Here is a 26,463-nt window from a genome sequence, read left to right on the forward strand (position 1 = left end):
GGATGTAATATGTAATAAGGAATTTGTTTTCTGTGTATTGTCCTCATTAAATAAATATATTAATAAAAAAATTATCTGCCTCATATATAAAAAGGGGATATCACGCAGTGCAGCAATTATAGAGGTATAGTATCATCTATAAGGTATTCTCCTCTATCAGGCTAGGCCGGGTAACCCCTACGCCCAGAACATCATTTGCCCATGTGAAAGAGGCTTCACTCCAGACAAATCAGCAACAGATCAGATTTTCTCTCTGCGGGAAGCGATGAAAAAACTGTTAGAATATGAATATCAGTTGCACTTTCTTCTTCTTTTCATCGACTTTAAATTCGCTTATGACAGCATAGTCAGGGTAAAACTGTACACGGCCATGAGAGAATTCGGTATCCTACGAAATGGATAGGACTGACTAGGCTAACCCTGGCCAATGTGCAAGGCCAGATAAAAGCAATAGGATCACTCTCAAGGCCATTCAACATCAAAAACGGTCTAAGACAAGGGGTGCCCCATCATGCGTCCTCTTCAGCCTGGCCCTAGAGAAAGTGATTCGCGGTGCAGACGTAAATGCGAGGAACTATACTCTTCAAGTCCACCCAACTACTGGCCTACGCTGACGATATTAACATTGTGGGGAGAATAATCCGAGATGTACAGTCTACCTTCATCCAGATCGAGCAGGTGGCGCGAGATCTTGGGCTGCACATTAATGAAGGCAAGACGAAGTACATGGTGCCAAAGTCAGCGCCAAAACCAAAACCAATGAAGATAGGAGACTACAACTTTGAGACCGTTGAAAATTTCTCCTATCTAGGATCGAAAATCCCAACCGATAACAGCTATGACGACGAAATCCGCGCAAGATTGTTGGCTGCCAACGGGGTCTGTTTCAGCTTACAAAAACTGTTCCGCTCGAAATGTCTCCCAATATGGTCACTGAAGAAAACCCTGATTTTGCCAGTCGTTATGTATTCCTCGGAGACTTGAGGTCTTAGCAAAAAAAAAAACTGCGTACTCTTTCTTGGCCGCGTTCGAGAGAACAATCCTCCGAAGAATTTTTCGCCCCCTACATGAGCATGGACGATTCTGTAGCCGCTGGCAAGGAAATTTTCAGGGTTAGGATGTGAAGTTCTTGGTGAAGCATCTTATTAGCCGAACCCTTCCTCTAACGATTCGATTTCACCGAGACTACCAGGGGTTTCTAAATCAAAGCAAGTAGGAAACCAGAAACCCCCAGCTTCAGGTCGGTTTTATGTATTTCTAATGTAATATTTTGATGCAGGACCGCCCCACTTATATGTAGTTCATTGCTTGCAATGTATATGTATTTATGGCAGACTATTCACCTTAACGTAATGCTGACAATAACATATGATACTTAAGTGCAATAAATCGCAGAGAAAGAGGCAGCTTTGACCTACTACAACGTTGTTAATAATAGTATGATTTGTACCAAACTTTCTAATTGTCTTTTATATTACTGCAATTCGGGCACCTCAATGAAAAAGGGGGTTTGCAATAAATTTCCAAAATATATATGGTTGCCATCGACCCCTTGGTGGGGTATAGCTAGTCAACCACACCTTCGCGCCATCTTTCGCGATTACATGAAATGCCCCTCAACTCACCTCACGACTTCCCAAGAAGTTCGCATTTTTCCTTTACTATTCTGTGTCAAGTGCTTTGAGGCGACATACTCGTCGGCCAACTGTATGGCATAGGCGGCAAGGCAATTGTCACTTCTCCTTAATGTATGATCTATCCACTACCACTTCCGTCTTCCGATCGTAGTGCGTACGAGGCCTGCGCGCCGACCAAGTTCTCCTTTTGAGATAGTGTCAGGCAGAAACTACGCTTTCTAGATATACAAATTGATCGCTGCTTTCGATGCTATACCCAGTAATGCAGATAGAGAGAGCACGATGGCCCACCAGACTAATAACCTAACCTAACTTGCCTCCCTATCCTAATCCACAGCCATATGGCCAAGGTCCATGACCCTGTAAAAGAAATGTCATTATTAGTCGAGGTGTTTGAGGAAATATGCCTTGGTCCATTGAACTCTTCCACGTCATTAAGACAAGGCAGTATAAGGAATGTCACCGTTAATAGGAAGAAATTATGTCGGTGAGAGGATCCAACCCTGACGGACCTCGCTTTGGACATCCAAAGCCTCTGAAATTTTGCCTTGGTGGAGCATCTGACATTTTATGCCATCACATAGCACCCTGTTATCAAAAGCTTTTTCAAAATCGATAAACAACAGGTGTAGCGGAGATTTTAACTCTGCGCACTGTCCAAAATGATCCATCCTGCGTTACTGGAGGAGGATCCCAAGAGGATCAAGCTTTCGAGATATTCTTTGATGCCTTCCCAGATTATCTTAGCTATTATCTTTGTGATGGCAATAAGCATACCCATCAAATTGTCATACTCAAAACGGGTCTCTTTCTTACGAATCTTAATGATCATCCCCTTCTTCCACTCTCTAGAGAGATAAAAAAAATTAACACTGGTTTAAGAAACATCAACAGTTGGCTTTTTGGGTTAATTAGGTAAGTAATTAAATTAACTAGCAATAAGGTCTAGATTTAGGTATTTAGGGACAAGCTGATCCATAAGCAGTTAAGACAAAAACTCACTGAGGAAGAGGACAACTTGTTTTCGAAATACCAGCATATGAGCAATAAAAATTTTTTATTCAGCAGAAAACAAAATTTAGTATTTTTTCCCTCTATAAAATAACCGTACATAACAGAAGAATAATATATAAAAGCACATTGGGGCAAGAGGGAGAGAAATTTTTTCCAAAGTCCTATCATCTCAATTTTGACGAAGCTCGTCGTTGAAAGTTATAACTCTGTAGGCCTTAAAAGGGCCACCGAAATGATAGAGTTTGACCATCAAGAAAGTGGGAAAAACGAGTAGCAAATCGAGTGGCATTTCGTGACGTTAAGTGGCAGCTTTGATATTGATATCAACTGTAGCAATGAGGAACTCAATCAAGGAAAGAGTGACACGAAGAACGATAAAAGAGTCTACACCTAGTAGGGACGTAAAAGAAGGACAAGATGTGGAAGTAAACACAGAAGAGAAATAAAATCAAAGTAAGCGTCGGGTTTGACATACGGGGAAGTGCAAGAAAATAGGAAACCCATACGCCGACTAAGTTCTTCGTTAGTTATTGTCTTAGCCCAGAATATCCCGATAAGATGACGCAGATATGAATTGATGAAAGCTTGGAAATTCTGTGTAAAAGTGAGGGTCACTTGTCATGTACTGCTGACATATAATAGTATAGAGAGAACACTGGGGCGGACCAGCCTTAACTTGTAATTAGTATTGGAGTAAATACGTAGTTCAATTTCTAATTTTGGAGAAAACCGCAACGGCCGCTTTAGCGTTATTGGTGCGTCGGGCGACATCACTTTCGGTATAGAAATAACGCTTCCTTAATACATCATGGTCTACCTACTGAGTACCGATGAACAGTAAGACTGAGAACCTTGACCTTGTTGGTGTATATTTGCAATCTAACTCTCCTTGCCTCCTTTTCCAAATCTAGAGTTGCTTAGGCAAGCCCCACTGGGATTTTATCTCGATGCAGTACGTGACCTTTTGTGCCATTATATCATATATCGTTCCGGTAATAGCTATTAGTTTCTTCGGAATGCCTTTCCACTTGCTTACAGCATTCCGGATACACTTCCTGCCCACGCTACCAAAAGCTTTCTCCAAATCAATGAAAAGCAGGTGCAGCATTGATGAGCTCCGCATTCTGGTTCATAATGATTTGAAGGGTATGTGTTGATTAAGCTTTCGAGGTGCTCCTTAGTGTGTTTCAGAATGATTTTAGCTAATATCTTCGCGGTAGCAGGAAGAACGAAAATATTCGGCTGATTGTCATACTTAAGACGGGTACACTGATTCAGAATCTTAACAATCATCCCCTTCTTCCACTCACTAGAAAAGATCTCAGATTCCCGGCATTTACAAAGAAGTGGAAGTAACGGTTCTGTAGCTGCAGGAACTGCGTGGAACGGTTCTGCAGAGAGGCCAACAAGCCGCGCGGCTTTATTCCGTTTGAGCGCACATGGCAGAGGTAATTTTTCTTCTGTTTGGAGGAGTAGTCTGCATCCGCATGTGACGGTTATTATCATCCACAAGACGTAGAACTTAACTCCCTGCAATTGATAAGCAGCAGCAGCAACGGCAAAAAGACAAAGTCTAATACAAGCAGCTACGATTCAATCGGGATTGGAATCCGGAGTACAAGATCAACGCTCAGCCAACTCGGCCAGAGAAAGTATTCAAACTATTTACTGTTATTGTTGTGATCACTATATTTCCACTTCAGACGTCCCAGTAAAGTATTGTTAAACAACACTAATAGGTTCGAAGACGCTCGATGGGGAATCTTGGTCATAATATGGTTTGGAATTAGTTCCGAGTTAGAAGGTTAGGCTCTCTAGGTATCCTAAGCATAAATGTAACTCCAAATTTGAGTTTGATTGCGCTCGTTTTTCTAACCGGTGATGCAATTGCATTTATTAATACGCATGCGCATATTCCGTAAATCAATGTTATCTTCGGTACAAACTGTACTGTACTGTGTAGTTTAAATCAGAATCAATTTCACTTACCTCCAAGGGCGACCAGTTTGACAATAATTACTGGCAACCAGCATGCACAATCAGTCGCAACAATTATCGCAAACCTGCAAGAAGAAACACAGATTATAGTAGAAATTCGATGGATAATATGTTCTTCGAAAGAGTGGCTCAATAATTGTAATAACTTGTTCGCAAAATAGAACCCTACTCTATTCTGTTTCAAGCCTTGTTATGAAATTTAGATTAGGAAAAGGACTTGCACACAAGTTTGCCACAAAAGCAAATAAATTCACTTATAAGCCTTACTATTACCAACCCTTGTTCTATCTTTGTTTCGTATCTTTTGAAAAAAGAGAAACATAATCTTGAATCATTTCAAACAAAACCAACAACAATTGCGACGAAATTGAAGTGCCAAGAGGTTAACTAGTTCTATATGTGGAACCTGTGCTAAGAGCTACCTTGTACGCGGAAGCTGTCAAATCTCTATGACTTTTCAGGTTTATGTGGTCCTAAACAATGTCACTGGAAGATTGGCATGATTTGTGGGATAGTTTTGTCAATTCAATTAAATGCCAACCATCTATTGATCAAGATGCTTACCTCATTTTATAAGAGAACCTGGAAAATGTGCGTTAATCAGATACTCTACTGTTCTGTGCCACATGCTTCCATGACAGCCGCTCAGAGGCGGTACTATTCATCAGTATTTTTGGTTTTTTTTTAAATTCCTGTTGCCCGCACAGATCCGGTATCGTTGCCCTCTCTAAAATGTATAAATGCAGTTATCTCAACACCAAGATCAAATTGAGACCATTCTGTGCCCGTGTTCTTTCTGTATTGCTATATGGAGCTAACACATGGATGATCAATAGGTACACTATAACCAGTAAAAGGGGCACAATAGTTCTTCAAGGACGCGGTGCGACTTTCCCTTAACAGAATAATAATAATAACACATGGAAAGTGAATTCCACTTTTGCCCAAAAGATTCAAGCTTTCGTCAGTATCTGTTTGCGTCGTATCATTGTAGTACGATGTCCTGACTCTATCTCAAACGAACAATTTCGCCATGCAATCGAATCCACTCTTCCAAGATAGCCGACGGGTTGGTTGGCTCAACGACACCTAGCGCAGAACAGTAGAGGAGGAGTGCGAGCGTCTCGGGAAGTCGTGGGAGGTACTGAAGGGCATTTCAGGCAGTCGTAAACGATGGCGCGTAGGTGTGATTAACGCGCTATACCCCACCAAGGCACCCTAATGGCAACCATATCACCTTACACCGAACGAATCTACGTCCGCTTTCGGAATACGGACGACGAGACGTGCAAACACGGATAGGAGAGTTCTAGTCGGAGGAGATTTCAACTCCAAACCCCTCGAATAGGGCATTCCTCAACCAGATTCTCGAGGTACACAGATTTTGGAGATCCTAAATATCGGTAGCACTCCGACATTCCAACCATTGGTTACGAGGGCACTATCGCTGACGTAACCTTTGCTACGGAGTCCTTAGTGTTAGTGATCTAACGATGGAAGACACTGGGAAATTTGTCATCAGTACCTTTGACAAACGACTCCTCTCAATCTTGTGAAGTCTGGCAAACACCTCCCCTGCAGAAGATCTGGAAATGGATGTTGGAAAATTTGTCGCAGCTCTCATAAGAGAGGTAAATCAGTGATAAGACTCAGTCGCAGATAGACATTAGCAGGGGCGGAAATCCAGCTAGTACAAACAATCGAAAAGACATACTCCGTCACCAAAAGATAGGGATGGTCGATAAGTGGCCACGAGTCTTTTCGGATTACTGACTTAATAACCTTCATCATGGAAGATGGATCGGGTGCAAGGGTGTTTTCGGGAGATCCGATTATGGAGCTGGTTCGGCCTCTCGGAAACATGACGACCATATTTCAGGCCGAGTTATATGCCATTTCATTGGTAGCAGAAGAAGGTTTTCGACAAAATTGAAGGGGTCGCACCATTCGAAACTGCTTCGAGAGTTGGCCGGCATTATCAGCAATAAACATTGACGTCACATCAAACCAGTTGGTGTGGAGTTGTCATCAGGTGCTGCTGAAGAAAACATTCCTGATGTGGGTGCCAGCGCACTCAAATATCACTGCTAATGAGGACGCTAACAGACTGGCTCACCAAGGTTTTATATCTACAATATTGAGCCAGAATCAGCTTTAGGTATCCAGCCATTCACTGTCAAATCCAATCTGAAAGGGGAAATTACAAGGATTCACGCAGCCGAATGCAGAATTTTGATTTTCTGCCGGCACGCGAAAATCTTTGTGAGGGAACCCGGAACCGCTAGAGCGGCATTTTTGTTGTCCCTTAAGACGCGGAATATGACAACGCTAGTAACGCTTTTGACGGGGCACTGATCCTTAAAATCAGAGTGCGAGTTACGACTCCCCCTAATAAACTAAACTAACTACTTATGTACTGGCGGATGGGCGAAATTGAAAGCCTACGATGGAAGACTTCGGCGGATTGCTAAGCGTGCAAAAGGCCAAGATGAGGTGACTCGTAAAGTCGGTGCTGATCGATCACCCTGCTCAATGGAAGCAGCGAAGATGGAAGAGATTGTGCAGGCCCTTTTTACTGTCCACCCCATCCAGCCTGTTGCTGACTGAGGTATCCGCATTTTCCATTGTAAAGGAACTAGACGAGCCAGTTTTGTCCATTAAAGACAAAAAAGCAACAGGAGCTGATGGTATACCCAGCAAAGTGTTGTTGCATATAAATACAGAGCAGCCCCGAAGGTGATGTAGCGTATCGTCCTCTCAGTATGTTCGACACAGCCGAGGAGCTGTTTGAGAAGCCCATCAAGTCACGACTGACTAACGCAATACTTGCTGCGGGAGAATACTCATCAACACAATATGGTTTTAAAGCGAGGCGATCCACAATTGGTGCAATTGAAGAAGTGGTCTAAGCATTTCCATACTCCAGGCTACCTATTGCGGATATTGCAGGATTATTTAAAGGATCGTACCCTGCTCTACGAGACCCGGGAAGGGCAGCGTAAAATGAATCATCGGGGGCAGCTCAGGGATCTATCCTTGGCCCGGACCTTTTGAATGCCTTATACAATAATCTCCTACGATGAATCGCATCTGGTCAGATACGAGGATGATGTTGCGGCACTGGTTCCGGCACGCCAGCTCATCGCATAATAGGAATGGTGATACGGTGAGGAAACAGATGGATGGCTGAACATGAATTCTCCCTAGCCCTGGAGAAAACCGAAGTCGGGGTCCTAAGCAAGGACCGCGCATCTCATCGAAGACATGCGGTCGCGGTTCAGTTGGGAGTACGACAAGGTGGACTATTACCTAAAACACTTGCCCAGCGAACCCGGATATTGCCAGTCTTACCTACACATAATCGAGAAATCACGGTCGCCCAGCAACATTTATTGCAAGGATATGTCGGATGATGTCTGCTCTACCTTTTTTTCTGCAGAAGGAGGAATAAACTTGTACAGAACCTACGTGGTTCCGGGTTAGAGTCCAAGACGCTCCAGGGGGTGTTTTAGCCATTAGTCTGTCTGAGGCAGGAGTCCGGTACACGTCCCTATCCAAAAGTTAAAAATGTTGAAACATTGTCAATTGTTACAACTATGATAGCAATTTCGCACTGAAACATTCCACTTTAGATTGGGATTCGAGTTTCGAATTATTCAATAGAGTTTAAGCATATAATGGCATGCCTTTCATCAACATTAATTTGATAATCGATTTTTAGGTATTTCTACTAAGCTCGCAAAATTTGTTAAATCAATGCCATCTTAGCGAGCGCTAAAATTTTGACCCAGTAATGATTCTGCTATAATTGAAGAAAGTGACTAAAAACGATCACGCGAAACGGAAGTCTTTATTTTAGCAGAATAATCCTACATTAATCCTCAGAAATTTCCTGTAAACTTTATCGTAACAAATACAAATCTTAGAATTTAGATCAACGTCTTAAAAAAGACAATAAATAACAACTTTGTTACACGTGCCCTGGCTAAGGAACGGATTGATTTCAAAGAATCTCCAAAATTGCTCCTTTGTATTGTTGTATGAAGACAATACCTTGAGAAAGGACGATGAAAATTTAAGTCTTCTCGATGGGCGATGATATTCTACTAAAAGGAGTAAGTTGAGGATACTTGATGCTTTCTGACAATTTTCCGAAATAATTCCGTGACAATCTCACAAAGTGCTCTATATAAAGCGAAATATACATGGTATGTACGCCTATATATACTCAAAACTTCTTTTAATTAGCGGAAGTGCTACTTCTATACTGAAACTTTACGGGAATTTCCTATCTAATAAGAACTTTGTACGAACTATTCTCAAGAAGACCTGACAGGAAGATGAAATTTAGATGGAAGCGGCTTTGTATCTCTCCGGGTCAACTTTAATCAATTGTTTGATTTGGTCTTATCAATATTTCACGGGTAAAATTCCATAGACAATGCTCTATTTCATTTTCTTGAAAAACAGAAAACGGAGAAAAGATATTTGAGCCCTGGAATCAGATACTCGTACACAGAGGAAGTACAAGCACGTGAAGATTTTGAACAGATTGTGATATAAAAACATTTTGAGGGGTAAAGAGGTTTTGCTGGTTGTCGTCATGTCCTACGAAAACGATGGGGAACACCTACAAGTTCGATGCAAGATGAAACGGAAATGAAATTCAATTATAGATGTGGATTTAGATAAATTCGATTTTCCAATGTTTCCGAGATTTGCATGCATGAATTTGAGATAGATGATATGGCCAGAATCAGTAACGATTACGGTTACATGGGCAGGATAAGAGCAGTAGTATGTAGTTGTGTCGAAACTTGGTTGGTTTTCAATCAGACAGGCTCGATTTGTACATCTATTTCTATCTGTTTCTTGCCTTTTGCAATTTTCAAGTAATGCGCTCTCATGAATATAGAGAAGAGTTGCAGAAGAAGAAATTCAAATTTCAATTCAACGAGACAAACCGTTCCCGAAATTTTAATGTATTTTTTGAGAGAAGTATAAAAGGAAAGCAAGTGAAAAGTCTATTCAAAAAAATCTTTTTATTATTTTTGTGGCCTTTTTAAAGTTAGGAACTCAATCAGATGTGGTAAAATTTCTATCTTTTACCAGTCATCGAAGTATGAATAATCATCTTAATGGATTCAAGTATTCATTTTATCTCTTCTGTCCGGTTCCATGATTCTGAACTGAATAAGAGATCAGTCTAGACGAAGACCTTTTCCCAAATGTAGGCGGCAACGTGCTCAAATTTCTGCGATATTTTTACTTAATTTCTAATAGAAATTTTATAACTGGAACGATAAGGTCACAAATGGCAAGGGAATATCAAAGAAAGAAATATGCATCCAGATATTTCAATCATTTAAGAGAATGATCTATATTAGGATGCAGATCCACCATCCAAGCCACGTCTTTTACAAATTAACGAAGTTTCAGTCCTTCTTTAAATTCCCCAGATGATGTCAGTCAAAGGTGATAGATAGGTAAAAATATCTTCTCATACTTTTAATTGAAATTCAGACCTGTTAGTACCTTTTCAAAATAAATTCTCTGTAAAAAAATATATTCAAATTGGAGTAAATGCAAAATATGACCTAGTTCTAAGTAAAGTATTTATATAAAAAACGTATTAATAGCCATCGCTTGGATTGCATTAGTTTGAGTTATGAGTCCTTATACATCTGGAAAAAAAGCCAGATAATATTATATTATCGGTTTAGAGCAGCGTGCTCGTGACCAGAGTACAAGAATTAGCAAAGATTTCCGACCATCTCCTTCAATTTTCCTAACGACATCTCCAAATACCACAGATACCTCATATGTTGACAAGGTGACAAATGGCTTTTTTAGTTGAAAACTTTTCAGCACCCTCGTCAATTTCGTAATTAGGAATATTTCCCGTAAAATATATATAAAAATCAATACCAAAATCAAAACTCTTCTAGCTTGGCATAATTTCACAAGATTCCGACTTTAGTGTTTTGAGTAAACCTAAATGCCATGAAAAGGCTTAATCAAGATATGAAAACCTTTTGATTGACACTGAAGGCCCTCGAAGTCAAGGTATAATTTCTACTTTCTTGAAATCAGATAATGTTGCAGCAAAACCAACAGTATATCTCGAATAGATGAAGTAGATTAGGAATTAGGATGGAAGAGTTAAAGATAATATTCGAGGATAAGAAGGCAATATTTTAGAAGGAAAAGGAACTTAAGACAGCAGGTTCCTCTTGAAAACTCCATGAAATGGTATGTCTTTTATGAAGCATCAAGATGAAAGAAAGATAACATATCTATGCATCTCGGTATACAGTAAAGAGGATGGTATTCTGTTCAGCTCAAAAATGTCTCCAAAAAGCGTTTTCTGTATTGACTGCTTGGACTATATTAAATTTCATGGAGTTGACTTCGTCAAGGTGCCTTCACAACCGGTTGAAAGAGAAGAAAGCAAGGGTCTAGTAGAAAAAAAAGAACATCTTAGAGATTGTCGGAAGTTTACATAGTTGACGCTATTAATTTCTTTCAATGGATCGACCACCTCCGTTGGACAGTAACTTTCTTAGAGTTGGCCATTCCCATACATTATTTCTTGCTGCCTGCAGATTCCAAATGCTGTTGTTATTCGAAAGGAAATCGACTTGTTGAGGAGTCAAGTTCAAATTCAAGACAAGTTTTTAAAGTCTGCATGAGCAGCCTGAAGGCAAGACGTATTCTTAGGATCCATGCTTCTGAAAATGAATTGATAACTCCAGAGGCTTGTGCAAAATAAGAAAATATGATGTTGATCACAACTCCCCTCGCCTTGAAGTTTGTTAAACTTTCCGAAGTAAGTACTGTTCCTGACTCCTGGTGGGGTACACCACGTTAAATGCCCTTATGTACCACCGATAACGGTACCTGGTAATATGGTTCCACTCTACCCATGATTTTTCGAGAAGCTCGAACTCTTCTGCCATCTTTTTGTCCTCATTTCTCAATTTTTAACCTAGACAATGGCACTTCTGCCTTGTCAAGGGATGTCGTATTGTGCACCTTTACTGGTTATAGTATACCTACGTTTAAGCCTATAACTGACAGGAACTTTATTATATCGCTTAAAAGTGTTTCAACCTACTCTGTACAAGTATCGGACACTGATACAGAACTTATGTGAAGGTTTCAACACTCTCCCCACAAAATCTACAGATAGTGCCCGTAGATATCCTTACCTTCCCTAGGAGATAATTTAGCCTGCAGCGACCAGTGAGTATTCCCACTAAGATCCGGAAATTTTTCTTAACGAGGTTCATACAATTTTTCGAGCCCTTGCATTCGTATCCCCCGTCATCATCCTGTAACCTCTTCCGTTCCTTTTGGTTTTATAACATAGTAGCCATACACCCTTTTCCGACTCCACTGAATGGTTTTGACCGGTTTAGCGGCGTCCCTGATCTTTTCTTGACCAACTCTCTGCTGCCTCAATGCCCTCAACGTGGCCTAGAACTCAGAGGTAGGATCTAAGTGCCTTAATAGCCACGTGCTCGTCGGTTACAATAGCAATGTTCTCTATAATTCCTTTCAAAGTTGAAGGAGGCACATTTGTCTATGGTGTATATTTTCGCTTGAAATAATTAATGAGCAAGCATAATAACTCATTAGTTCAGAGTACCTTTTCCTTGGACCAATGACCCCTGCACCCGCTCCCTGTGAAATAAAAAATCCGCCAGCGTAATTTGTTTTTAGTTAAAGTTCTCTCTCAATTTGCCCTCCTACTGATAACCACGCAACCCAGCTTTTGAACTTTGTGTAAGTCCATGTCTGTCTGCTCAGATTACCGCCCCATAGGTAATCATTGGCTTTACAATTGCAGTGTATATCCAGTGTTGACATGGCTGTAGGGTATTGCACATTAGAACGTTAGGACCCTAGGAAATAAGTTCTGAGAAGCAGATGTACTCTATCTCCCTCATTCTCGATAAATATCCCATCTTCTTTTTCCAAAAAGACGGAAGATATTGCCCCGCCTTTGGCTATAACCTTGTGTCCGGCTGCTTCTGTAGTTTGTTCGATCTATTCGCAGAAGATGCACGATGCAGACATGAGTTGACGATAGTTTGGTGTTTTCAAGTACCAGAGGTGGACGTTCATCCATACACTACTCCTATATGCTTCCAGCTGGAGCACACCGTAAACTAACTTACATCTTAAGGTTTCTTTTAGGCTAAGGGCCGGCAAGATGACGCGCACCTATGATGGACCTGATTCTTCCTCTGATTGGTACGTAAAAAACGCCAAAAGGGAGGACTCGTTAAGCAGGCAACAAGGTAAAGGGTCGATGGACCCACATATTGATTGATAGACCAGTAGCTTCCTCCAAACTACAATTTTTGGTTTTCAGTGTACATATATATTTCAGGAGAAACTTACCCCCTTCATCAGTGCAAAGCTACTGAAAACAAATGCGATTGTACGATTCTTTTATACTTAAGCACTAATTACTTAAATTAGTTATTTTAGTTATTCCAGTTCAAATTGGCACCACGTCCTCCCTAAGATCATGAGACTCACTGAGTGGTGCTTCCCTCCGTTTTCTCAACCAGGCTTGGGACCGTATATGACGGAAATTAATTGACATAGGTAGTACGCGGGGTAGAACGAATTAGCATTCAACTTTTCATTCAAATAACACGAATTTATCAACTCTACATTCAATGAAAAGATCCTGCTCCGAAGAACTCACTGCTTCATTTAAGTTGGTCGGCGAACTATATCAAATATGGAGGCATTTCAACTCCCCCACGACTTTCCGAGACGCTCGCACTCCTCCTCTACTGTTCTGCGACAAATGCCCTTAGGGCGACCCACTCGTCGGCCATCTTGGGAGACTGGATTCCACTGTCCACTTGTCGCCTCTCCCTTATATGTGACCTATCCGCTGCCTCATTCCTTTTCCTACCACATCAGATACGAGTGCCAGGCCTGTGCGCCGACCAAGTTCTTCATTTGAGATAGTGTCAGGCCAGCGTACTCCGAAGATATGACGCAGGCAGACATTGACGAAAGCGTAGAGCTCTTGCGTAACAGTGGAGTTCATTTTCTATATTCTAGTCCCATATAGGAACATAGAAAGAACACAAGATCAAAACAATCTCATGTTGAGATAACTATCTTTCCAGATTTTTCAAAAGGCGCCGAAAGCGGATCTAGCGTTAAGACGTCGGGTAACATCTTATTCGGTGCCACCGTCGATAGAAACCATGCTTCCTAGATATACAAATTAATCCATGCTTTGGTTCTTTTGCACATTAATGCAGATAGCGAAAACGCGATGATCCGTCAGACTGACAACTTTGGTTTTGTTGGTGTGTATCTTCAGTCCAACTCCACTTGCTTCTTTTTCAAATCCAGAACTATTTGGCAAAGTTCCATGACACGGTAAGAGAGCAAACAGATGTGATCAGCGTAGTCCAGGTGTTTGAGGAAGAATGTCATCGGCCATTGAATTCCTCTTCTCCTGCCAGGGCAGCATGAAGAACGTCACCGATAACAAGAAGAAATAATATCGGTAAGGATGCAACCCTGGGGGCTCCGCTTTGGACTTCAAAATCCTCCGAAATTTTATCCCGATGCAGTACGTGATATTTTACGCCATCATATGGCGCTTTGATAATAGCTACTAGTTTCTCTGGAATGTCTCTCCTACTTAGAACACTCCAGATACACTTTCTACACCACAGCTTTCCCGAAATCGATGAAGATCAGGTGCAGCGAAGATCTAAATTCCGCGCATTATGATCCATAACACCATACGGTCCATACAGGACGATCCGGAGTGGAACTCAGTTCGCTCTCTGTCGACCAAGCTTTCGAAATGTTCTTTGATGCGTTCCAGGATTATTTGAGCTATTATCTGTGCAACTATAGGCAGCACGCAGATATGCCTCCAACTGACACACAAAACGGGTGCCCTTTTTCAGAATTCTAACGATCATCTCTTTCTTCCACTCCCTGTGAAAGGTCTCGGATTCCCAAGATTTCCGTACGAGTTCCGTACGGTTTTACTCCGTTTGAGTGCATTGATGGCCAAAAGAGAAATCTCTTTTGCTTAGAGGAATAGTCCGTGTCCGCATGTTACCGTGACTAGCCATTTTATCTACAGAGGAAGTACCTCGCCGGATGTAATACGATTAAAGACCTTGGTGAAGTGTTCTTTCCACCTTTTCAGTTGTTCATCATCGTGGATGAGAAGTCGACCATTGACGTCCTTCACAGGACCGTCGAACGATTTGCGACCATGCAAGTTCGTTCGCGATGCGGTATACAGTTCTGAAATCATTGCGACCTGCCGAATCTTCCGCTTCTCTGCCCAACACAACAGCAAATTATCTTTTGTCAAGGCGTGCTCACAGGATTTCGCTCGGTATCGGAGTTCGAGCACGTCATGCCTGCCATAACTCACAGCGGTCAGTATAGCCTTCAATCACTTCCGTTCACCGAACCGTTTCCACGAGTCCGCAGTCAGCCAGACCTTATAACGTCCTTTCTGGACGTAGCTGACCAACAATGCAATACCCGAGAAAAGAGCATTTTTGATGGCAGCCCAATGCTCATTGGCATTCTCAGGAGCGTTACTCAGTAAATCTGCCCTTCGATCAACAAGAGAGCTCTCACACTGTCGAACGATAGCTAGGTTATATAAGCGGTTGATATTGAACTTAGAGGGTCGAACCTACCCAACCTTGCGAGAAGTGGCATACGCAACACGCAAGCGAACATGAGCGACCATCAGGTGGTGATGATGACGGAAGTCTCCATAGTAGCATTGTACAATTGTGTTGCTCCTAAACGTGGAACGAAATCTAGCAGCTAGAAGTCTGTTAGAAACCGGCTCCCTGGACAGGAGAGCGCGCATCGCAGTAGTCGTCAAAAGCAACCCGACTCCGGATTCACATCTGCTACCATTAGGCTTTCCAGAATACAAAAGCATATTGCCCGCAAGCCAGAGTCCCATCATATTACTTCGTTTAGGCCCAAAATGTCCAGTTTATATCCCTAGAATTCCACTTTAGGATTAAAAACTAAAAATAAACCTACCTCCTCGCCACTACGTTTTCTCGGCCTCTTAACGTACTCCGCATCGCTTCACCGGAACCTCGAATTGCCTGCAGCATTCTCAAATAGGAAATGATTATAAAAACTAATGAAATCATATTGATGAAAATATACATCGCTGCAGAATATTCCCATCCCTGAAAGCAAACGAGAAGCACAAAATTGAGATACCAACAATATATCAGACTTTAGCTTTTTAAATCGTAAATTTAAGGAGATAAAATTTTAGGATCTTCACATCTCTCCTCGCATTCTATATAAACAGAATCAAATTGAATTGAAGGCGATAAAATAGCTGCAGGATGCAATTGAATAAAAGTTTATAAAACTGTGGGCACTTACCCTGGCATAAGGGTCGTGAATGTGCAAGGACAAGCAGACACCGTTGCTACCATAAAAGTGTGCTCCAAAGTACGGGGCGGCTGTGAGTGGAGCGGCTGCAGCAGCAAACGAACATCCCCACAGAAAGGCTAATCGGAGTATAACGCTGTAAAATAAACACATCTGCATGACCATAGTTCTCTTTGCACGGTTGAATTTGTTGGCAACCATCCGTGCGGAGCTATAATCTCTAATATGGCCCCTGGGATAGAAACCCGGATGCAGGTACTTACACTGTTTTGCTAGCTGTCCGGACTTGAAGGGGTCGTATGACGGATATCAGTCGGTCATATGTGACGAGCGTTAACAGCAGAGTTGATGACTGGCAACTTAGTGTACTTAGGAATCCTGGAAGAGATATATTATATTTAAGGCCAAGGGTGAAGGTTACGCTTTGAAAGAGCCTAGCGTGCTATCGTTATATTGTGCCAATCATATCCCATCATACTTACCACATATTGAACAGGATATACTCGCCCGCCAGGCTGCCTCATGCATGATATATTCGCCACGGAAGGCAATATCCGCACACGCTATTATCGTTAAGTAGATTCCCATAAGTAGATCGCTGATGGCAAGATGTCGAAGGTACAGTGAATGTTCTACATGGCTGCGAGAATTATGAAAATAACGCCCAAAAATTACTATCAAATTTCCCGCGACTGCAATAGACGCCATTACCCAGACGCTGAAATTAAAGGGGAAATGGAAAATTTTAAGCCTTCTCTGGAACGTATTCGAAAATAATGATGAAAGCCAGTACCTGACCTTTAGATTATATTTCCAGCAAGTTTAATTTACAGAGGAATATATAGATTCCTTGGAAAATTTTTATTATTTTCTTGGAGGGAGAGAATCAAAGTATTTTCTTTTCTGGTAAGCGCTGAGAACAGCACGTACATATGAAATGAATACCTCAGCTTTATCCACCTAGGCATAGATAGGACACAATCAAAATAGCGCACTTATTCGCTTTTATTGGAGAACCATGTGAACCAGGAATATCTTTTCGAAGCAATTATTCAAGCATTTCGTAATTACTTTCTCAGTCTAAACACTCTGCATTGTGATGTGTTTAAATCCCTCGAAATGTATCTGATAAATGCGTATCGCATTTTCATTCTCAAGGACAGACACGTTATGCGGAGCTCGTAATGTGGTTTTCACGAACGCCAACACATTGGAAATGTAAAGAAAAAGGATTAATTTTTTTTAGAATCAAGCACCGTGGGATTGTTCAGTTATTTAAGAACTCATCAATCTAAGAATAGACGGAAACTCATGAAAATAAATTTGTGACTACAAAATCACAAATTGGATACTCAATTCACCGTGGAAACATAATAAATACTGAGGAGTAGCTGGAAAATATTATAATACAAAGTACCAGAGAATACTTGTAAGCCCAATTAGTGTCAATTTGACTTGATATTGGAGGACTTTTCCAAAGTTTTTACGTTTCCTGTGAAAGTAATTGAAACTGGGACATTTCTATTCCCAAGAATTCTACTAAGCTCTTTGCTATTCGTCGTGTAGGACAATGTCCACTTGAACATTGTCAAAGTTCTCTTAGTGAACGGCAGACTTTCAACTTGAACTTATCAGGATAAAATTAGGAATATTCCTATTTCATCTCTTAAGCACTACTTGATATAGTCCCAAGTTTATTACCTAATCTATTCCGTCGTTATAGATGGAATAAAAAATAAGTCGGAAACCGGAAGCTGGACGCTTCAGGTGTGCAAGCTTTTGTGAATTGTTTGTAAGAATATTTGCATATAGCACGTAGCACATATACATCGAATATTCGGTCTTGCCACTTGAGTGTAGTATTGTGTTAAAGAGGTAAGTTGAAACTTATATTATAATTATGTTAATAATGGTAGGATTCTCGCCAAACTTTCCAGTATCGTGCTCTATATTATGGAATAAATAAATAAAGTTTTAGGGAATATTTACGAAGAGTTTGCCAGTAAAGCCACAAACAGCACGAAGAACTGGAGGGGCCCAGGTCTAGATCGGGTGCAGAATTTCAATGATCGGTCGGCATCAGAGCTACCGGATGTTTTTCAAGGAATTTCCAGATAGACGCATGACTGTGTGATTGGCTGCCTTTCCACGCCCCAATGGTATCGAGCCTATATGCGTCGTTGGCTGCTTTCCGTATTATCTCCAAGTAAATGAGGGGTAAATTTAGGATAGCTTCAAGTGCCGCAGTCGGTGTAGTACTCATTGCTCCAGTAATATTTAGGCAATCAAGTCTCTGAATCTGCGTTAGCAGCTTCCTGCTGTTAGCAAAGTTCAGTCTTGGCCACCAGACGATGCATGCATACATCAAAATCATCATCATCATCAACGGCGCAACAACCGGTATCCGGTCTAGGCCTGCCTTAATAAGGAACTCCAGACATCCCGGTTTTGCGCCGAGGTCCACCAATTCGATATCCCTAAAAGCTGTCTGGCGTCCTGGCCCACGCCATCGCTCCATCTTAGGCAGGGTCTGCCTCGTCTTCTTTTCCTACCATAGATATTGCCCTTATAGACTTTCCGGGTGGGATCATCTTCATCCATACGGATTAAGTGACCTGCCCACCGTAACCTATTGAGCCGGATTTTATCCACAACCGGACGGTCATGGTATCGCTCATAGATTTCGTCATTGTGTAGGCTACGGAATCGTCCATCCTCATGTATGGGGCCAAAAATTCTTCGGAGGATTCTTCTCTCGAACGCGGCCAAGAGTTCGCAATTTTTCTTGCTAAGAACCAAAGTTTCCGAGGAATACATGAGGACTGGCAAGATCATAGTCTTGTACAGTAAGAGCTTTGACCCTATGGTGAGACGTTTCGAGCGGAACAGTCTTTGTAAGCTGAAGTAGGCTCTGTTGGCTGACAACAACCGTGCGCGGATTTCATCATCGTAGTTGTTATCGGTTGTGATTTTCGACCCTAAATAGGAGAAATTGTCAACGGTCTCAAAGTTGTATTCCCCTATCCTTATTCTTGTTCGTGCTTGTGTTTGACCAGTGCGGTTTGATGTTGTTGGTTGATTCGTCTTCGGTGCTGACGTTGCCACCATGTATTTTGTCTTGCCTTCATTGATGTGCAGCCCAAGATCTCGCGCCGCCTGCTCAATCTGGATGAAGGCAGTTTGAAATGGATTTTATTATGGATGTATACATCCCGTATATCCGTTTGGGTGAACGTCCCCAGGTCTTACCTATCGCATTCCTACACCATCAGAGCAATATGCAGGATTTCTGATATTGTTCCTGGATATGATGCTTCCACGTTAACTTGGATTTGAAATGTACTCCTAAGTACTTGATTGTTTGTGCCAGCTGCATTTCCGCCCCTGCTAAGGTGGGTCCGTTGCGGAGGCACCAGCTGTGATTTCATACTGTGTCCGCAAACTTGCCGGTAATTATTGCGGTTAGATCGTCCGCAAATGCTTGCGCGAAGACTTTTTTGTCCTCCAGGAGCCACAGAAGGATATCCATTACCAAGAGCCATAACAGTGGAGAGAGAACCTACAACATTCTGTCCGATGAGCAGAAGGGCTGTCGAGTCGGTTCAAGGGGTTGCAAAGAGCAGCTCATCATCGGCTCGGTAGCTATTGGACAAGCAACTAGAGGCCAGAGAAATATCTTTACTTGCTACATCGACTATGCGATTTGTACACCACCTTATCAGTGCCTTCATCTGAGGGTGCCAATACGCCAGACCCTATCCATATACGGAGAGGGGGATTTGTCGTGTTGCCTTTGCTTTTGCATTGCACTGAACCCCCTTTCATGGCTACTGAATGATGGTAGAGGGCATGGTTTTGCAATAAAATATGGCCTAAGTGCTAAGTGCGAACTGACACACTCGATATACTTAGATGATATCAAGTTAAATGCAGGTGCCGATGACCACCTTAGAAGCCTGTTGCGAATAGTAGATATGTTCAGCCGTGTTATTCGGGTGGGAATTGGATTAGACAAGTGTCGTATCCAAGCCATACGCAAAGGTGACCACGAGCCAGATACCGGACATAGCATCCAGGCTATAATCGAGACACGCTTCTACAAATTCTACAAAAAACCCACGCTCGAGTCGGGAATCTGAATTCTGCTCTCCGAATTCCTGCTCTGACGTATGCATTCGGAATATTGCCGTCAACGAAGACCGATCTGGAAAACGTCCAGCGGCGGATACGGACTACTACAAATTCCGAATGCATCATCCAAACTGTCGTGGAGCGGATCAACTTGCCTCGTGACATCGGAGGCAGGGACGTGCTTGACGTGGCGGCACAACATCGCCGCCAAGTCAACTCGCAGCGCGCTTATTTTTACAACAAAGATCTGGCGAGTCCCTTGCATAGTAGTCAATAACTCTGCTTAAAATATGTATTGGGACCGGCAAGATCTAAATGATCGCTTTAGACAACACAACCAACTTAACGTTCTGTTAGTTGGCAAGACGGGTTGCTATCCCCCATAATAGCAACATTGAAAGGAAGTACGTAGAGAAGAAAGTGAAGTATGACCAACTGGCTCAGGAAGTCAAAGAAATTCGGCGTCAGCTACAGGTATAGTACCAAAATCCTTCACGGCTTCTCTTAGTGTCCTAAAATTCTCACACAGTCTGGTTCAAACCGTGCAGGGAGTTCTCGAAACGATTCTCCTATTAACCTTCCAGCGCCTCTTTATTTTGTAAGTAGGTAGGTCCGAGCCTAAATTTTTGGCGCTAAGTACTAGTATTAGGTAAAATCCGGCATCTGTCGAGATTGTGACAACTCGGAAATAATATTAATTGCCTCTCCATGGAAGACTCGTATGTTCAATTCCTCGTCCTTCGAATTGCAGCTAGTCCTTGAATTTAACTTTTGACCGATAGTATCATCATTCTTCCCGACCCGATCTCCCGTTCCTTTCTACAACCATTAGGAATCTTTATATTGTGTATTGTGCCATACGAAAAACTCATGATCTACCTGATTCAGAAGTTCGAACAGTTCTGTAGTTCCTGTCTAAGTATTAGAATAGCAAGTGAAATATTCTATTCCTCTTAAAAATCAATTCCGCCGGCCATAGTCATGACAGTACTGTCGGCACATTTGTCCAAACTTTCTTCCACCTAGATTGCAGTACAGTCTCTGAAACTGAACCCCAAGCGAACTTTAAAAACGGAATAGTTTTGTGAATTGTAACTTCCAACCAGCGAATGGTACCGGAACAAAGACAAAGTCACATGGCATCCCGAGTTATTACAAACCGCTGTCGCTGGGTTCCGGCCCAAGGCCATTTTATCTGGATTTAGTGTTCAGAAATATAGTTTTTCAGATAGTTGGGTTTCTAACCCAGACCGAGGGGATGGCTTTGTCTGGATTTGGTACTTAGAGATAGCGCTCTTGCGCGGCTATGTAATCAAGAACCGGGCTCGTATAGATAAACACTAGATCGACGCCATCGTTCCAGCGCCCAGGTTGCGAAGGAACCATTCCCGACTTTCGCACCGAAATCTGTTTGTCATCAGCGGACGGATTGTGACGACTTTCTAATGTTCGGAGTTGTTGACGCTATCTCTCGACCAACCTGGTAATTTCTCTGCGCGTGGAATGTCCCAAAGGCGAACATCAGGATCTTAGAACAGGCAGAACCGCGCTGGAAGACACTTCGGGGGGTGGTAGCGCTATCCGCTGTAGCGTCGATACTGTCGTAAATTCAGTTATGCTACTGGCACCCTACGGAGCTTTTATGCCGTCGAGTACACCTTCTATTCCCGACCTGTAGAAAAAAGCAGAAAGAGAACAGAAAGATGAAAGCTCTGCGAAAAACCCTGCTCACTGTTTGAAGGCAAGCGTCGGGAATTGAGCACTTTTCCCCATATAAGACCTGAAAGAGGCAATCCTCTCCATAAAAAACCGGAAGGCGGGTCCTGAGGGTATCTTGCCAAAGATGCACAAGTTGGTGTTCCGACTCGGCGAATTCGATGCATCCTTGGATGAGGCAATTTTCCTTGTCGCTGGAAAGTGTCAGGGCTAGCACAGATCAGCTAAGGTAGAAGATACCTTGAGTTACCGTCTGCATACCAATCACTTTGTATACTTGATGCAGTCGGAAGAACGCTCAAAAAGTTCATGAAGAGTAAACTCAGCGAATGTGCTGCCGGAGAAGTGCGGTTTTAGAGCGGACAGATCGACACTGGACGTTGTCATGGTGGTTATGGATGCTATTCATCCACGTGAGGCCTAGTGCTGTTGATGTCGAAATGCCTTCAATTCGTTAAGATTGTAGGTATGCTAGGCATTTTGAGAATTGCGGGGGATTATCTGAGAGTCCGCCTGTGATGAGGGCCCAAGGAGGGTGAAAATTAGGTGAGAGATAGCACAGAGACCCATCATAGGCCGGATCTCTCGAACACTTTTTACAATGTCTTCTAAAACTCGACAGGGCAGAAAAGTCGGACGTATCGTTGAAAAGGCACAATGGAGAGTTGGCATATTAATGCAATGGGTAAGTGGATGACTGCTCATGGTTTCAGCCGTGTGCTAGAAAATTCCAAAGTAGTCATCTTGACTAAAAACAAGTCGGGAAACCGGAAACTGGACGCTTCAGATATATAAGGTTTTGTACGTAATATATGCATATATTATGGGAGAGTATCCACTTTCGCGTAATATTGACATTCATAGTCTTGAATTTGCATAGAAGCGACAACTTTGACCTATTATAATTTTATTAGTAATAGTGTGGTTTCTATCAAACTTGTCAGGATCATACTCTATATTGCAGCCTAGGATGAAATTAAGGGGGGGGGGGGGTGGTTTGCAGCCAATTACTAAAGAATGAGAGTATTTCGGAGCCTAGGCACCATGCAGTGGAAACCTCTTAATTGTTTTCAGATTTTTCGATTCGGTAGTTTCTGAGAATGGGTCCGTTAAAGAAATCATCACTTTCAACCCCTCCCACTCCCCGCCTTTCCAATAAATGTCAAAACTAAGACCGGCATCGAAAAGTACTAATCACATGATATCCAACATGACTAAATTTGGTGGAAAAATTATGTACACCACCTTTTGCATGTATGAGAACGAGATTATTAAATAGTCGAAACAACGGTTGAGAGAGCTTTTGAGTAAGGTAAAGCAACAGCAGACATAGCCACAACTGAAGTTTCGGCCTTAAATTGGGTAATGACTACCTTTAGTAAGAGACGTCTTTTCATGGATGCAACGTAGTCCGTTTTGTTCTATGTCCGATCGATTGTACAGAGACGGGAAACGTTGGGTGTTGGGCGTTGGCGCTATCTCAGGATCGAAAATTCACGTGTCCTTTCCAATGCGTGGGTACGCACTAGATCCCGAAAATTCCAAAAACAGGCGTTGCTAGAAAGTAAAAATTAAAAAAAAAATTGCGACTCGACCGCAGGCGGGGAAGGAAGGATCCACGACCTATCACATCCTTGACCAGTGGTCCTCATGCCTCAAATGTATGGTAGAGAGAGGTTAGAGGTTTCCCCCTGCCTTGGCTCTTCAGGGCAATCTACTGGCGGATGCCTTTTCCCAGTAAGAGTTTGTAGGGTTACAAAGGTATAATAGGGAAGAAGGGAGCCTTCAAATCAAAAGATATATTGAAATTCATACTATTCTATTTAAGTCAAAAATAAAATAAGCTATATCCTGTTCACAACCGGGGTCGGCTCATAATGATCGGTTGTGCCAATCGGTGGAGCCCAATTATTTCCAGCATGATTTCCATGGAACTTTCTGTCACATCGAATGTGAAATAATGGTGAAGCAGATTGAACATGAGACTTCTTCGAGATCGATGAACTCGTAACAATCAAATAAATTGGCTGAACTTTAGTCCACTCCAAGTAATGGCGACGTAAAACGGCCAGGTAGTGGTTGAAGATATCAGACGAAAGTGAAAAGCGCATTAATTGCGAGGAAGGTCATCCTACCACCTACGGCAAAGTGACCTAACTAAACAACAGTTTAGCGTCCTGGTCACTAATCCGGGCATCCAATCAGATTTCACTACCGGCACAGATCCAAATTACCAATTTTCATCTTTTCCGCACATGAAAATGCTACCTTAATCGATCACCACTCATACATTCTCCGAAGTAATACAATACCCATTTCCGAACAATTTCATACCCCAAATTTTCTCGTCCCTACTAAAGCCTTCAAATCTCTAGAGATCCCCATAGTCTCGGTCAAAACTATTTTCGGCTTCGTAAACGTCTTTCCCATTATTGTACAACGAACTATTAGCAAATCCTCCTTTATGAACTTATCCCACCCACCCAGCAAATTGTGGTTTCTGATCAAGAGACAGCTTACAAGTAAGACACATCGCCTAGTTAGATAACTATGTATATAATGACATTTTATCTCTTAGGGAGTATCAGTTTAACGTAAAAGAGGCAATAGTATATTGTTAATAATAGTAGGATTTCCACTAAACTTTTCAGTAGTAGGGTGCTCCATATTAAAGGCTATATCAACGCAAAAATTTGCTACGATGAACTTAAAGGTGGTTCGCAGTAAATTCTAAAAAAAATATTAATATACTATTATCAACTTTACCCTCGCACATATTGGTATGGAGGGTATTTCGAAGCCTAAATGTCACATAGAGGCATCTTCATGATTTTTTTAGATTTTTCTGGTGGACAGTTTCTAAGAATGGCCCCTTACTTTAAGTGACCCTTTTATGACCTCCTTACTCCCCCGTTTGGCAATCGGCTTTAAAACTATGACTTGGAAAGTACTGATGGAGACCGTTTAATTGATACCCCACATGACTATATTTGATGAAAAAGAATTTTACACCCCTCTTTTGCATATATGGGACCCCCCCCCCTTAAGTTCAATATAGAACGATGTAATTCACTGCATCCGTGATCGTTCACAGTCCCCACCGTCCCACCAAGTTTGGCGTCAATCGGTACCATCGTTTCTGAGAAAAGTACGCGGTCAGACAGACAGACAAATTTACAGTAAACCGATTTTAATAAGGTTTTGTTTGCAACAAAACAAATCCTTAATAACGAAATCTACGATCTTGGTACCTTAATGCCAGCACTGATTTTCACCCTATACATGATCGATTTCCACATCCACCTCTCCAATATTAAATTAAATTTAAACACGTACGGGAGCACAGACAAACCTTTCCGTGGCTTGGTGATGTAGTCATAATATCCTACCACAAAATATTTCCTCTTCTGAACAGACTTAAGGGAATAGGGATTGCCGATAATCCTGCCGTTAACACCACTACAAGGGACATAGTACACAGCGGGGAGATACTTTACCAAGTGGAAGCTGGCCCTCAACCGGTAAAATTAACAAACAATTATCCTTATCCTTTTCGGCGGCACCAGAAGAAAGTAGTAATTACGTGAAGAAATTGGCAAAGAAAGACTCAGAATTATTCCACTAAGAGCTCGTTTCAATGTCAATGAAGCACAAGATAATTTACTACTACTCAAAGAGTTTTCACACCTTCCCGGATAAATTAGCAGGTTCAAAGGAAGCACTGATATGAGAAAATACCGAAGACAGCATATCAGTTTAGTAGTGTGGTGAGAAGTAAGAATAAGTTTCTAATTGACACGATCTTTTGGAAAATCATAATTAAAATATGGTAAAATTTGACTTACCAGGAGCAATTTTAACATGAGCATTGTCTACGGAATTAATCCTTTATTTATACTCCTTATATGGGTCTATTCAAAAATTCCATATGGAACTTTGCCATTAAAAACTTTATGACACATATGATGTCTTACATCTCGAATGCAGTCCTAGTTTAATCCAGAGACGACACCGTCTATGATACTTTTCCGTTCAATCTTTTTAAAAGATATCAAACATTCGGTGACAAATACTCTCGTATTCATTATTCTGTTGCTCATTTTATTCCCGAAGTATGTACTTGTCTCAAGACTTTCAGACACGTAACTTCTCTTGACAAGGTCTCCGACGTATTTCTAGGAAAATGGTACCGAGTCAAGGACACCCTAAAATATTTACGACATATATATGAAGGCTTGATTTCAGAACCGTGCTTGCACAAAACTTTCTGCTTAAGGAGAGTACTAGTCCCTGCAGGAATGATTTACATAATTTCCTTTATGGAAGAACGGTACTAACTAGATGAAGATGAATGAAGTCTGGCAACGTAATTGTCGGTCCTAAAATACTTTACGTTTTCTGGTTTAGTGTTGCGCCCTGAATGAGCGGTCAGATCCCCTCATTATAAAGTCCTGTAGGGCGAAAATTTATTGCGATTCTCACACTTTATGATCAGATATTTCCTCTGAGGTGAAAGCTATTT

The 26,463-nt window shown here is 41.8% G+C and overlaps 1 protein-coding gene across 1 annotated transcript in view; it reads right to left on the minus strand.

Moving 5' to 3' along the window:
- The window catches only part of LOC119656105 (relaxin receptor 2), a 330,485-nt gene that overhangs the window by 2,780 nt on the left and 301,242 nt on the right, over positions 1 to 26,463 (minus strand). Inside the window, exons 14-18 of the mRNA XM_038062420.1 lie at positions 16,577 to 16,812; positions 16,358 to 16,472; positions 16,086 to 16,230; positions 15,726 to 15,880; positions 4,641 to 4,714 (exon numbers count right to left, since the gene is read on the minus strand). Coding sequence (XP_037918348.1) covers positions 4,641 to 4,714; positions 15,726 to 15,880; positions 16,086 to 16,230; positions 16,358 to 16,472; positions 16,577 to 16,812 — 725 coding nt within the window. The remainder of the gene's footprint in view (positions 1 to 4,640; positions 4,715 to 15,725; positions 15,881 to 16,085; positions 16,231 to 16,357; positions 16,473 to 16,576; positions 16,813 to 26,463) is intronic.

Source organism: Hermetia illucens, chromosome 4, assembly GCF_905115235.1.
Source record: "Hermetia illucens chromosome 4, iHerIll2.2.curated.20191125, whole genome shotgun sequence".
In the NCBI taxonomy this organism is placed as follows: Eukaryota; Metazoa; Arthropoda; class Insecta; order Diptera; family Stratiomyidae; genus Hermetia; species Hermetia illucens.